Here is a 15,537-nt window from a genome sequence, read left to right on the forward strand (position 1 = left end):
GTTTTCTTTTAGTTTTGTTGATGGTTTTCTTTGCAAAAGTTTGCCGTGCAAAAGTTTTTATAGTCCCAATTATTTATTTTTGTTTTTATTTCACTTGCCTGAGGAGACATACAGAAAAATACTGCTAAGGTTGATGTTCAGCTGAGTTTACTGTCTGTGTTTTATTTTAGGAGTTGTATCGTTTCAGGTCTTACATGTAGGTCTTGAATCCATTTTGAATTTATTTTTGTGTATGGTGTTAGAAAGTGGTTCAGGGCAAATCAAACTCCAATTAAAAAATATACCCTTCCCCCCCCAAAGAAAGTGGTTCAGTTTTGTTCTTTGCCATGTGACTGTTGTTCAATTTTTCTAGCACCATTTATTGAAGAGACTGTTTTTTCCCTCTTTTATATTCTTGCCTCCTTTTTGTAGATTAATTGACCATATTAAGTGTGGGTTTATTTCTGGGCTCTCCATTTTGTTCCATTGCTTTATATACCAGTTTTTGTGCCATTATTATACTGTTTTAATTACTATAGGTTTGTAGGATAGTTTGAAATCTGAGATGATTGTATATTTCCAACTTTCTTCTTTGTCAAGATTACTTTGGTTATTCAGAGTCTTTTGTGGTTCCATGCAAATCTTAGGGTTATTTGGCCTAGTTCTGTGAAAAATATTGTTTGTGTTTCAATTGGGAGTGTAATGAATCTGTAGATTGCTTTAGGTAGTATGATATATCTTTCCATTTATTTTTGTCATCTTCAGTTTTTCTTATCAGTGTGTTAGTTTTCACAGTACAAGTGTCTCACCTACTTCATTAAATTTATTTGTAGTTATATTACTCTTCTTGGTGCAATTGTAAATGGGTTTATTAAAACATTTCTGCTTAGGTTATTTGTGTACAGAAAACCAATTCATTTTTGTATATTGTTTTATTCTACAACATTACTGAATTCATTTATTACTTCTGATAGTTTTTTGGTGGACTCTTTAGGATTTTCTAAATGTAGTATCATGTCATCTGCAAATAATGACAGTTTTACTACCTTACTAATTTGGTTGTCTTACAGTTTTTATCTTTTCAGAGTGTTGTAGCTAGGGACTTCCAGTCCTATGTTAAATAAAAGTGGTGAGAGTGGACATTGTTGTTTTCAGAAAAAAGCTTTTAGCTTCTCACTATTGAGTATGATGTTGGCTGTGCGTTTGTCGTATGTGGCATTTATTATGTTGAGGTATGTTCCTTCTAAACTCACTTTTGGGAGTCTTCATTATGAATAAATACTGAATTTTGTCAAATGCTTTTTTACATCTACTGAGATGAACACGTGATTTTTATCCTTTACTTTGTTAATGTAGCACATTGATTTGTGGATATTGAACTGTCCTTTCATCCTTGGAATAAGCCCCACTTGATTGTAGTGAGTGATTCTTTAATGTATTGTTCAATTCAATTTGCTAATATTTTATTGAGGAATTTTCTATCTGTATTCATCAGGCATGTTGGTATATAATTTTCTTTTTTTAATATTTTTGTTTGATTTTGGCAGGGTAATGCTGATTTTGTAGAATGAATTTGGAAACATTTCTTCCTCTTTTGTGTTTGTAGAAGAATTTGAAAAGGATAGATATTAATGTTTGGTAGAATTCACCTGTGAGGCTCTCTGGTCCTAGACTTTTGTTTGTTGGATGTTTTGATGAAAAATTTTATTTCATTAGTAGTAGTTGGTTTGTTCATATTTTCTGTTTCTTCCTGATTCAGTCTTGGAAAACTATGTTTCTAGAAATTATCTATTTCTGCTAGTTTTCCAACTTATTGGCATATAATTTTTCATAGTTGTTTCTTATAATTCTTTGTATTTCTGTGGTGTCAGTTGTAACTTCTCTTTTCTGATTTTATTTTTTACTTTTTTTTTACTTCGGATTTTAAATGCTCTTTTTTGTAGTGAATCTGGCTAAAGGTTCAATTTTTTTAACTTTTCAAAGAATTACTCTTGGTTTCATTTCTTTTTATTGTTTCTTTAATCTCTTTCATTTGTTTCTACTCTACTTTTCATTATTTTCCTTTTTCTATTAATTTTAGGCTTTGTTCTTCTTTTTCTAGTTCCTTGATGTGTAAAGGTACATTTGCTTATTTGAGATTTTTCTTATTTTTTTGAGGTAGGCATGTATCTCTGTAAACTTCCTTCTTAGAATTGCTTTGATCTATCCCAGAGTTGTTGTTGTTGTTTTTAAGATTTGTTTATTTGCGGGAGAGAGGGTGAGAAAACGTTCACACACGTGTGAGCATGGGGGAGGGGCAGAGGAAGAGAGAATCCCAGGCCTGCTCTGCTGAATGCAGAGCCCAACATGGGGCTTGATTCCACAACCCTGAGATCACAACCTGAGCCAAAACCAAGAGTGGGATGCTCGACCGACTTCACTACCCAGGTGCCCCTGTCTCAAAGTTTTTGAACCATTGTGTTTTCGGTTTTCATTTGTCTCCAAGTATTTTTTAAATTTCCTCTTTGATTTCTTCATTGACCCATTGATTGTTTAATAACGTTATTAGATTCCATGTGTTTTGGGGATGGTGGTGGGGTTTTTTCTCTTCAGTTTTTCTCTTGTGATTGATTTCTAACTTCATACTGCTGTGGTCGGAAAAGATGCTTTTTAGATTTTTTGAGACTCATTTTGTGGCCTAACAATTGATCTCATTTGGAGAATGTTCCATGTTCACTTGAAAAAAATGTGTATTCTTCTGTTTGGGGATGAAATGTTTGGTATTTATGTGTTAATTCCATCTAAATCTGGTATTTAAGGCCACTGTTTCCTTATTGACTTTACATTTGGATGATCTATCTATTGATGTGAGTGGGTTGTTAAAAGCCCCCTACTATTATTGTTTTACTGTCAGTTTCTCCCTTTATGTCTGTTAATATTTGCTTTATGTATTTAGATACTCCTGCATTGGGCGTACAGATATTTACAATTGGTATATCCTCTTCTTGAATTGATCTTTTATCATTATTTAACTCCCTTTGTTGTCTTTTGGTACAGTCTGTGTTTTAAAGTGTATTATGCCTGATATAAGTATTGCTATATCCCAGCCTTTTTTTCAATTCCATTTGCATGGAATATCTTTTTCTGTCCTTCCACTTAACAGGCTGTATGTGGCTTCAGGTCTGAAGTTAGTCTCTTATAAGTAGCATATAGATGGGTCTAGTTTTTTTTATCCACTTAGTCACCGTATGTCCTATTTTTTGGAATATTTAGTTCATTTATAGTAATTATTGATAGGTATGTACTTACTGTCATTACGTTCATTGTTTTTTGGTTGTTTTTGTATAATTGTTCTCTGTTCTTTTCTCTTACTCTCTTCCCTGTGATTCGATGACTTTCTTTTGTGCTATGCTTGGATTCCTTTATAGTTTTTGTATATTTATTGTAGGTATTTGGTTGGTGGTTATAAGGTTTATGTATAATTTTTTTAAAATTTTTTATTTATTCATGGTAGAGAGAGAGAGAGAGAGAGAGAGGCAGAGACACAGGCAGAGGGGGAGAAGCAGCCTGCTTCCATGCAGGGATCCCGACACGGGACTTGATCCCGGGACTCCAGGATCGGGCCTTGGGCCAAAGGCAGGCGCTAAACCTCTAAACCACCCAGGGATCCCCTATGTATAATATTCTATATATTTAGCAGTCTATATTAAATTGATGGTTGCTTAAGTTCAAACACATCCTAAGCACACTACTGTTTTACTCCTTCCTCCCACATTTTATATAAGTGATGTTATTTTATGTCTTTTTATTTTGTGTATTCTTTAATTTTTGTAGAAATAGTTGATTTTACTACTTTTGCCTTTTAACCTTCATAACTAGTTTCATACATGATCTACTACCTTTACAGTATGTTTGCTTTAGTGGTAAGATTTCTTTCCATAGTTTTCTTCTAGTTATGGCCATTTCTTTCTGCTTAAAGATGTCCCCTTGGGATGCCTGGGTGTCTCAGTGGTTAAGCATCTGCCTTGGAGTCAGGGCATTATCCTGGAGTACCAGGATCGAGTCCCACATTTGGCTCCCTGCAAGGAGCCTGCTTCTTCTCCCTCTGCCTCTGTCACTGCCTCTTTCTCTCATGAATAAATAAATAAAATCTTAAAAAAAAAAAAGATGTCCCCCTACAGGGTATCTGCATGGCTCAGTCAGTTAAGCGTCTGCTGTCTGCCTTTGGCTCAAGTTGTGATCCTGGGGTCCAGGGATCAAGTCCTGTGTCAGGCTCCCTGCTCAGTGGGGAGCCTGCTTTTCCCTTTCCCTTTGCCCCGTCCCCTGCTCATACTTTCTCTTATGTTTTCGTGTGCGCTCTCTCTCAGTAAATAATAAAATTAAAATCTAAAAGAAAAAAAAAAAGATATCCCCTTAACATTTCTTGTAAGGTAGTTCAGCAATGATGAACTTCTTTAACTTGTGTTTGTCTAGGAAACTCTTTAGTTTTCCTTCAATTCTGAATGTGTATCTTGCCTGGTAGAGTATTCTTGGTTGTGGGTTTTTTCCTTTCAGCACTTTGAATATATGATACTACTCCCTTCTATGCTGCAAAGTGGTTTCCCTCTCACATAACTGTTTGCTTTTCTCTTGCTGCTTTTAATAGTCTCACTTTATCTTTAATCTTTGACATTTTATTATATATTTTGTTGTGAACCTCCTTGGGCTTATCTTGTTTGGGGCTTTCTACGCTTCTGGACCTGGGTGTCTGTTTCCTTCCCCAGGTTAGGGAAATTTTCAGTCATTATTTCTTCGATTAAATTATCTACCCCTTTTTCTCCTGGGACCCCTATAATGTGAATGTTAGCATACTTGATGTTGTCCCAGAGGTTCTTTTACCTGTCTTCTTTTTTTTTTTTTTTGAAATGATTTTCACTGTTAAGCTTGAGTACTTCGCATTAACATATCTTCCAGATTGTTCATCCATTCTTCTGCATTCTCTAATCTGCTGTTGATTCCTTCTAGTGTATTTTTAATTTCTGTTACTGTATTCTTCAACTCTTGATTGGCTCTTTTTAAGATTTATCTCTATATCAAAGTTGTTATTTTGTTCATCTACTCTTTTTTCATGTCTGGTGAACCTCATTATGACCATTACTTTGAATTCTTCATTGGGTAAATTGTGTATCTCCATTTTGTTTAGTTCTTTTTTTAATTTTTTTTTTTTTTTTAGATTTTTGTCTTATTCCTTTGATTTGGAACATATCTCACTGTGTCTTCATTTTTCTGACTGTTTCTATGTATTGGGTAGGTCAGCTATTTCTGATCTGAAAGCAGTAGTCTTATGTAGAAGGCATCCTATGAGGTCAGATAGCACACTCTTCCCTAGTCACTAGACAGATGCTCCAGAGGTATCTGCTGTGTAGGTTGTGTGTGCACCTGCCTGTTTTGACTAAACCATGACTTCTATAATGTACAGTGGTCAGCGCGCCTGGCTGAAGCCTGGCTGTACCTGTGGTGGTCTTGCTGATGGGTAGGCGGTTAGCTCTTGACACACCTCGCTGAGAGGTCCAGCTGCAGCTGCTGTGAGTGAGCTTATAGGAGGGGCAGCATCCCTGAGGGGTTGCTCACTGGGTGTGGTGTTGTGGGAGTTGCTTTTGAGGCTCACATGGAGTTTGGCTACTTGAGAGAGGTGGGCTCACAGGTGAATGCTGGGAAGGGGTAAGCGGTGCTAGTAAGTTAGATAGGTTGTGTCAAAACTGGTACCTGCAAGTGTCTGGTCAGATAGACTGAAGAAGGGCAAAAAATGGTGCTTCCCAGCATTTCCGTTCTTAGAGAAAGAAACCTCTTTGTTTACACATGCCTTAAACTAAGTCAGTGAATCTCTTTCATGTATAACTCAGGTACTTTTCAAAGTGCTGCTTCTGTTCTGGGTCTAGGACTAAGTGATACAATGCACTGGCCCTTTAATTGCAGAATTTTTTTATTTATTTTTATTTATTTTTTTTAAATAGCCCTCCAGCTTTCCCAGAGTTAAGGCCTACTGATTTTCAAAGCTCTTGGAGTTAATCCCTGCTGATTTTCACAGCCAGGTGTTATGGTGGCTTGTCTTCTTGGTGTGATTCTCAGAGTGAGGGTGCCTAACTTGATCCCCCCACTAGGAGGACCTCCAGGCCTATGATAGCCCTCCCACTTTTCGGTTGCCTGCAGGAGATTTGGTTCCTGACTGCGTCTCTGTCCCTCAATGTGCCTTTTCCTTTTTTTTTTTTTTTTTTTAACTGCGGAAGATCTGTTTTGGTAATCTTCAGGTCATTTTTTAACTGCGGAAGATCTGTTTTGGTAATCTTCAGGTCATTATAATTGCATTATATGTAATTGTAGCCTCAGTGCCCAGGGGAGGAAGTGAGTTCAGGATCCTCTTACTCAGCCATCTTTCCCTGCTCCCAAGCTTTGGTTACTCTTTATTATATGTTGTGATGTTAATTTATTTTAACCAAAATAAAATAATTTGATAATATAAATTAGCGTTGTTTATAGCAAAGATCATGGGGAATTTATAAAATTTAATTTGGTACTTTTATTTTTTTTCTCCTTCCTTTAGATCGTGTAATGAAGAAAACTGAGGAGTCTGAATCACACCTGGAGTCTGAAATTAAAAGGAAAGTACCGCAGAAACGTCACAGTAGTACCTATCAGTCTCCACCTCCTCTGTCTCCTGCTTCAAAAAAATGTTTAACTGATTTAGAGGTGGGTGGAGAAATTATTCTTGGTTGCTAATGAGTCGGTATTTTTATCAATATTATCTTTAGTACTTACTAAATTCTAGGTGATCTTTTCTTACAGGACTAGAAAAGACGTAGAAAAGTTCTTTAAGCAAACTTTTCTGCCTTCATTATATCATTTTTTTTCACTGTCGAAAATGTAGAACACATATTTTCTGAAAAGAATTTAGCAGTGCCTTCCTGCCGCATACTCCAAATAATACCTCTCAAACCAGAAATATTTCGAAATAATTTAAAATTTACAAAAAAAAAAGAAATAATAAAAGGACTATCTGTATACTCTTCTATTAGATTCCCCAGTTTTCCACATTTGATATATTGTTCTCCCTCACTCTGTCTTCCTTCTACCTTCTGTGTGTATGTGTGTGTGTGTGTGTGTGGATGTGTGTGTGCGCGCGCGTGCATGCGTGCATTTCTGCACCATTTGAATATAAGTAACAGACATGATACCCATTTATCACTATACTTTAGTGCATGTTTCCTTAAAAGAGGCAGGGGAGAGGGTGGAGAGGAGGCATTTTTATATATAACCAGAGTGCAACTGTCAAAATTTAAAAATTAACATGGATCCAAAATTACTGCCTAATCCACAAACTATTCAAATTTCACCTAATTAATGTCCTTTGTCAGAACAGGATCCAATTCAGGATTGTGTTATATTTGTTACGATCCTTAGTTGTCTTAAATCTGGAATAATTCCTTAGTCCTTCCATGTCTTTCATCACCTTGATACTTGATTCTCCCTACCTTGTGGGGAGTATGATGTTTCTTTATGATTTATGCATTTTTCCAGAATCCTCCAAAGTGATTCTATAATCTTACCATTGCATCATATCGGAATGCATACAACATTGATTTTCACATTAAAACTTTTATCTTAAGATGGACTTTCCTAAGGGTACTTGGGTGGCTCAGTCTATTAAGCATCTGCCTTTGGCTCAGATCATGATTTCAGGGTCCTGGGATCAAGCCCTGCATCGCGTTCTCTGCTCAGCTGGGAGTCTGCTCTTCCCTTTCCCTCTGCTTCTCCTCTTGCTTGTACTCTTTCTCAAATAAGTAAATTAAAAAAAAACAAAACTGTACTTTCCTAGATTTGTCCACTGTAAAGTAAGTTACTAGGTATTTCTTAATTACTAATAAGATGAGGTACTCTAAAATAAGGTACTTACCTTAAGGTATAATGCCTTACAGTAAGTAGCTCATGAATGAAGTATGATCTACTATAAGGTAGAAGGTTTCTTTATATTTACTATATATTCCCTTATATCTATAATCAGATATATAGGTTCTTTTTTTAATTGAAATATAGATAACGTTAATAACAAGGATTCTTACTCAAAAAAGTTGTATTCTGTGACTGTTATTATTTTGATGCTCAAATTGTCCTATCCTAGCCCCTGGGAAGTTTTTAAAGCTCGCTTCTCTTTCTTTTTGACATATCCACATCATTCTTTGAGTACTTCCCCTTAATTTTTTATGTAAACAGGTGTTCTAGACTTTTGTATTTTCTCCGCCTCGACTCTGGAGTCATGCATTTCTCCAAGGAGCCATTGTTCCTCTAAATGGGGGGACGATATTTGAGCATTAGTTATGCTCATTGCTACTTGGTATCATGTTTATATGTCCTCTTATTGAACAAAACTAGTAAATATATGTGTATTTATATGTTAGTATTTAGTACATGTTTAAAATCTATGAATTTGTCTGGAGCTGCCTTGAACTTGAGTTGAGGCCACCCCCCACCCCCAAAATAATAAAAGTCCATGAATTCACACTGATAATTCCAATTCTAGTGTATTACCCCAGTGTTTATCCTAGCCTTCTCCACTTTGTGTGTTTGTAACTTCCTTCTCTGAGAAGCCTGACTCCCATCATGTCTGGTATATTTACTTATTGGCTAAGTTGTTTTTATCTGATTATTTTCCTGGCATGCCAGCCTAAGCTTGGCTTAGGCCATACTGGCATTTCCCCACTACCTTACCCACTGCTTAATGCAGGTAGAGAAGGATCAGAAGACACAAAAGCTCTTCCCCAAGACACACCATGCTTTCCTCCTGTAGGGATGCCAGCTGAAAACCTCAGAATTTAACATCCAAAATAAATCTTTCTTTTACTTTTTACTTCCATGCCAATTGTTCTTATTCTGTTCTTAGTGAACATAAAGAATAGCTTCTAGCTACCCTCTGTAATTTTTCATACACCTATAGTCTGTGAAATGCTACGCTCTAGAGCATACTGCTTATGAGGAAACATGGTCTTTGATTTTTAATGAGATTATATATCTTACTAAAAAATGACATCTCAGCGAAATCTCATCAGACAGGTTCATTCCTATTAAGTATAATTGGTTATTATTTATAGAGTTTGGCAGATAGTATGTCATAGTGATTTGGATTTGTTTTATTTTGTAAAAGTCTACCTATCAAAAGGAGGAAATGAGACTTTAGTCTTTGTTTTCTAAAAGAAATTATATCTAACAAATTGTTATAGAAATATACAACTTCGTATACAATTCACTAAAAGTAATTGAGCAGTATTGAGATTCTAATTTTGAGATTGCTGGGTTGATATAATTCTGAATCTCTATAATTTTTAGCATGAAAAATTTAATACTATATTTGGTTCAGCTAAGCTGTGTTTTTAATTGTTGCAAATAGTTCCATGGTATTTGTTTCTAATCTGATAAAAGGCATATGAGAATAGCTCACAATATATTTCATTCTGTATTTTAATATTAGAAATTTTAATAGTATATGCTTTTTTCTGTTTAATATCAATTTTATAAAGGGAAATATGTGGAAGTATCACCTTTTCATAGGGTTCTTTTTCATTGAAATATATCTTATTTATCTTTATTACAGACAATGAAAAATTGGACTCAGTAGCCAGCTTGATCATTATCATTGTGAAAATGGGTTTAGATTTTTCTTAGATTATTAGATATTTTATTGCAGGGTGATATGTAGATGGGGGCAACTAATTTATTTGTGAGTTTCCCTTTTAAAATTGCAGTGGGACATGGCCAAACATTTGCAATTCATTAATGAATAATTGCATTATTTCATTTAAATACACAGTTGACCCTTCAACACAGGAGCTAGTAGTACGGTATCAAGCTGATACCTTGAAAATCTGCATATAACTTTCATATCCCCCAAAACTTTATTAATAACCTAATGTTAACTAGAAGCCTTACCAACAACACAACACATATTTTGCATGTTATATACTGCATTCTTACTATAAAGTAAGTTAGAGAAAATAACATGTTAAAATTATAAGAGAGAAAATATATTTATAGTACTGTACTGTATATTAAAAGATCATCATATAAGTGGAACTATACAGTTCAAACCTGTGTTAATTAAGGGTCAACTATACTATTATTTCTTTCCCTTATTGACAATAGGCGAAAATTTTGAGTTAGATAATCTGTACCATATTTGTGTTGTTTGCATCGTTCACCTGTTAACTGTGCATCCTAAATACACAGGGCCATATCAAAAGTGCTGTGAGAAAAATAAATTCTTTATACACCTAGGTTCCACAAATAGTATAACTGAATTTTGCTATGTACTGGTAAAGAAAAAAGACACTCTTTTTTAAATTTTTTTTTAATCTGCCTTTGCTGAGATAGTAGGCTGATACTCTACTAAGTTCACCTTTGCCTTGGTTGAAGCTTGGTTTCTCATTCTTTGTTGTTATCTGGGATAAATTCTTGAATAGGTAACATGTATAGTAGAGTGGCTTTGTTGTGGATCATGTAAATAGTTCTTGTCACGTTTCCCATTTTTAAAACAAAGAAATATGACTAGAACAGTGGTTTTTATGTAGGCTTTTTAGACTTTTTAGACTTTTTCTATGTATTTTTGAGTTATAAATTTACATAGAATAAAATGTATAGAACTTAAGCATTTAGCTCAATGAATTTTGAAGTTTATGTTTACGCACGTGATCATAACTGCTACTTACTGGTTAGTCCTCCCATAACTGCTTGATGACTTCTGTCACCTAAAAGGCTTTTTTAAAACAACTATATTCTCTTTTGTATTTTTAAGTTGACAGTCAACATTTTCTGTTTCAGGTTTCACTGATTACATAGGTTGCAATAGTTGACACAGTCAAAAGAGTAACATTTTAAAATAGAGTGCTCACTCTCCTTCTGTATGGATCTGGTAACATAAAAAACTATAGCACTTGATAATTATGATCTTTTCCTATCATCTCACTGACAGAAGTATTTATCCACTTATTTCCCATGATATAGGGATCAAAGTGTTATAAAAAATTTCATTTATTTTGGTTATTAACTGTAGACTATTGATTAAAACTGTTATAGTTTGATATGTAATTATTTGACATAAAAGTAAAATTGGAAATGCATGTTCTAAGTAGAGACATTGGCTATTTTCTAATTACTTCCTAGGTCCATGAATAAACATTATGTTGCATTCTGAGACAGGATTCAACATTTCTTCATGTTTTTCCTTATATGTTCTAAAGAACCTTTTTCACATAAATAAGTATATGAGTATGAAAGGAATCTTTAAACTCTAAAATTATATGCCCGAAATCACAGGAAGCTCTATCATCAAAAAATATTTTTTATAATCTCATGAATGTAACCTAGATTAAGCTTCCCCTGAAATATTTTGAAGCACTGTCTTAGAAATCAATTGTCTTGTAAAAGTTTTTGTTAACCAGTATTTAGAACTGAATTCTTTCTTCCAGCATTTAAAAGTATTCTTTGGTTTGGTTGGTGGTTTTTATACTCCAGGGCCGTATACCGTTTTAATATTTCAAATGGAAGTTGAGCTTTTTTCTTTTTCTTTTCTTTTCTTTTTTTTTTTTTTTTTTTTGGAACATGAGAATAGTTCTGGCAAGAGATAACTTGCCATTAGAGGCATAATCAAGTCCAGTTTTGGAATGATATGTGGAAATTAGGATTTAGATATTTATTCCATTAAGATTATTTATGCTCTGTATGCCATAGAAAATTGTTATGTAGCCTTTGAGTAGTATACTGGTCCAATGTGAAGACTGCTGGACTAGATGGTCCTAAAAATTGCTTCTAGCATCCTGATGCTAAATCCCAAGTAACATGATGTATTTAGTATTTAGCATTTTGTGGTAGCCTTGGTGATGATGGGGAGTGACAGACTTAATTTTGAGGTCTTTTTATTCCATGATGTTGAAATAAAATGCCAAAGTCTTTTTTTTTTTTTTTTTATTCTTTTGGAACTTAAGGTTTCTAAACAGTGTGGATATTGTCCAAAATGTGGAAAAGAAAAGGAAAATCAGACCAAATGCCAAAGTTGTGGTATTCTTTTTCCTAAGGATTTGCAAAGAAATTGCAGACAAGCTATAACTTTGAGTGAATCTCCTGGACCATTATTAAGAACATCAATTCATCAGAATTCTGGAGGACAGAAGTCACAAAACACAGCATTACCATCCAAGAAGTTTTATGGCAACAGTGTGGGAAAGATTCCAGTTGATATTATTGTGAATTGTGATGATAGTAGAGAGAATTATTTACAGACTAATGGGAAAGTCATTTTACCTAGGGCAAAAGTAGCCAAAATCACAAACCTGAAAGAAAGGAAAACAAGCCTGTCAGACCTAAATGATCCAAGTAAGTATTTTACTCCCTTTAGTATTATTTATATCAATCCAGTATTTTTTACATATATTTTTATTGTGAGCATGAGCATATTTGAGAAGTGTAGTTTTAATAGGTATCTCTTGCGTCAGTTATGTTAACATGTTTTTGGGTAGATGATTAAAACTGTCCACGTAGTTGGAAAATAACTGACTTTGTTCTCATCCTGTCCATCTTAAATAGTTAAAAAAGCAACACAGACCTTGTCCCCAGTCATAGGTCAAATGCCAGTTATGCCCAACTTTCTAACTTTGGCCCAGTTAATTTAATCTCTCTGATTTGTAAATGGATAATTTCAGCCTGACAGTGTTTTGAGGAAGTAAATAAAATAACATTTAAGCTTCCTCGTAAGTAAAATATTTGATACACAGGACTCAGTGAAAATAGTCTCTTTCCGCTTTTATTCTTCCCCTTAATCTTTTTCCTGCCTTTAGACATAGGTGCATATATATATGTGTATGTGAAATGTAGTCCTATTTGTAATAAATAGCCAAAAACTGGAAGCAGTCACAGAGTAATTGAATAACGTATAGCATACATAGGTATAAAAGGAGGGAAAGGGATCCCTGGGTGGCGCAGCGGTTTAGCACCTGCCTTTGACCCAGGGCGCGATCCTGGAGACCCAGGATCGAATCCCACGTCGGGCTCCCGGTGCATGGAGCCTGCTTCTCCCTCTGCCTATGTCTCTGCCTCTCTCTCTCTCTCTCTGTGTGTGACTATCATAAATAAATAAAAATAAAAGTTTAAAAAAAAAAAAGGAGGGAAAGATCTCACTTAAAATTCTGCAGAGTGATTTCTAACATCTGTAATAGCATGAATAAAGTAAGGTACCAATAAGACTAAATAATATGCTGCTCTTTATTTATGAAGGGTGAGAGAATGAATATAGAGATTTTTTTTTAATGTAGAGATATACCCAAAACTAATTATAAAAAGTAAGTGGTTAGAAGGGAGAAAAAAAATTGTAGGAATTAGGTATAGATGTTAGATATTTCCATGCATACTCTTTTTTTTGTAGATTTGACTTTGGAACCATGTAAATATTTTTCATGATTATAAAACAATATTAAATTGGAAGTTAAAAATAATCAAGACCAAGATGAAACTAATGAACCTTTTTATGTATCTAGTTGGTGGATTCAACAAACAGAATAATTATTTCAAATGATTTTAAATTAAGATAATATTGTGGCTATACATTATTAATGTGATGTATTTTAAGGTCAAACAGAACTGCACAGAAATCCTAAGTGTATTTAGTAATATTGTTAGTAATAAATTGGTATTGTTATTTTTTTGGTATTGTTATTTTTAAACACATATATTGCTAAGGCAAATAAGCAATTATTATTGTCTCCAGAAACCGAGATTTTCAGTGTTGGTGAAAAGGAGTTCAAAAGTCAGAGAAGTAAAAATTTCATTTTAAACTTGAGTTGGAGATAATAGTGTAAGATTGTTATATATATTCTCCTTAAATAGAAATGAACAATCCTAGTTCCCATATTTATGTTTTTAATACCATTTCTCAATAAAAATAACTAGAACTTCTCAGAGAAATAGCTGATTCCAAGTCCAGAGCAGGAGTGTATGAGATAGATCTAGATCATCCACTCATATCAGGAAGCATGGAAGCAGTCAATAATGACTGGACATGTCAAAAGGACACAGGAGCTAAAAAGAAAGGTCTTCTACAGACCAGTAATAGGACTGATTAGGTCACAAAAGGTATAACTATTAATTAGCTCTAAATGATATCCCCCTTCAGCCTCCCCAAAAGAAAAAAAGTTCTCCATTGGTTATCTTTGGAGGTTGCTTAGGTTCCAAGTCGTGACTTTGAAAACATAAATAAAAGGGGATAAAATTTAAAAGAATTTTTTAACCTGGGAGATAGGTCGTTAAATTTTAATTCAATTCAATATGAAAACCTTAGCTCATACCAGTACATTAGCTTATTTTTCAAAAAGAACTCAGGGGTGCCTGGGTGGCTTAGTTGGTCAAGTGTCCCACTCTTGGTTTCAACTCAGGTCATGATCTCAGGATTAAGTCCCACATCAGGCTCCACACTCAGCTTGGAGTCTGCTTGAGATTCTCTCTTCCTCTTCCTCTCCTCCTCTGCCCCTGCACTCTCTCTAAAATATCTTTTAAAAAAATCTTATATCTTTAAAAAAAAAAACAACTCAGTTTAAAAAATGATTACTGTGTGATGTGTCCAGCCAACATTCTGTTATGATATTATGGTGGAGTTGGTATTTGATGATATATTTTAGTGTTAGATCAATACAGTATTAAATATTGTTAATATCATTTGAATCTTTCCTAATGCTGAGGTTTTTACATTTTAATGGTTAGATATGAAGAGAACTCTCACTTATGAGGCAGTTACTGGGTACTATTAGCCAAATGTCATATAAGAAACTTACCCATCCTGAGGAGGTTTCTCGGATGAGACAACTGGAAGTTTAATAAGGCAAAGGTGATGAGTGAAAAAACAAATTTATGTGATTTTTGAGGTGCCTTAAGTGATTTACTATTCATAGCCTAGGACAGTATCAACTATGAATTAAAAGCATTAATTTCGCACCCTCCCCTGCTCACAAAAAACAAAAACAAAAGCAAAACAATTGAAGACTAAGCATTTCCCACTAAAGTACATAGAAAAATATGTTTTAAGAACATTTTATATTAGTAATAAAAATAACATTTATTGAATGCTTATGTGCCCTGCTTTGTGATAATTTTTAAAATCCTGACGTAGGCACAAATACATCTCATTTTATAAATGAGGCAACCTAAGCTTGAGGAGATTAACTTCTCAATATTATATACATAGGGATTGTTGGAGTTTAGATTAAAACAGATTTTTTCTTATTCTAAGTCTGTTTTCCTTATATATTTAATCATTATTAAATTTATATTCCTATCAAAATAGTTTATTATCATGAAACATTATGTCCTGCATGGTCAAATAATAAAGTGTACAGTGTCTCAAGTAGTGGTGATAAATTCTGTATAGAAAAGTGAAGCAAGATCCAAGGAATAGAGAGCGATAATTGTTAGGTGTTGAGATGAGGAAGGGTGCTATTTTAGGTAGATGGTAAAATATAGGCACCTTTGATAAAGTAGCTTGAACAGAACCCAGAATGAAGTAAGAAGAAA

At 34.2% G+C, this 15,537-nt stretch overlaps 1 protein-coding gene across 8 annotated transcripts in view; it reads left to right on the forward strand.

Moving 5' to 3' along the window:
- SENP6 (SUMO specific peptidase 6) overlaps positions 1–15,537 on the forward strand; it is a 115,085-nt gene that overhangs the window by 55,907 nt on the left and 43,641 nt on the right. For 5 of the 8 annotated variants that reach the window (XM_055329599.1, XM_055329600.1, XM_055329601.1 and 2 more), the window contains 2 exons: positions 6,539–6,684; positions 11,967–12,354. In XM_055329599.1, the coding sequence (XP_055185574.1) occupies positions 6,539–6,684; positions 11,967–12,354 (534 nt within the window). The remainder of the gene's footprint in view (positions 1–6,538; positions 6,685–11,966; positions 12,355–15,537) is intronic. The other 3 variants (XM_055329602.1, XM_055329603.1, XM_055329606.1) reach the window with 2 other exon arrangements.

Source organism: Nyctereutes procyonoides, unplaced genomic scaffold, assembly GCF_905146905.1.
Source record: "Nyctereutes procyonoides isolate TBG_1078 unplaced genomic scaffold, NYPRO_anot_genome, whole genome shotgun sequence".
NCBI lineage: Eukaryota > Metazoa > Chordata > Mammalia > Carnivora > Canidae > Nyctereutes > Nyctereutes procyonoides.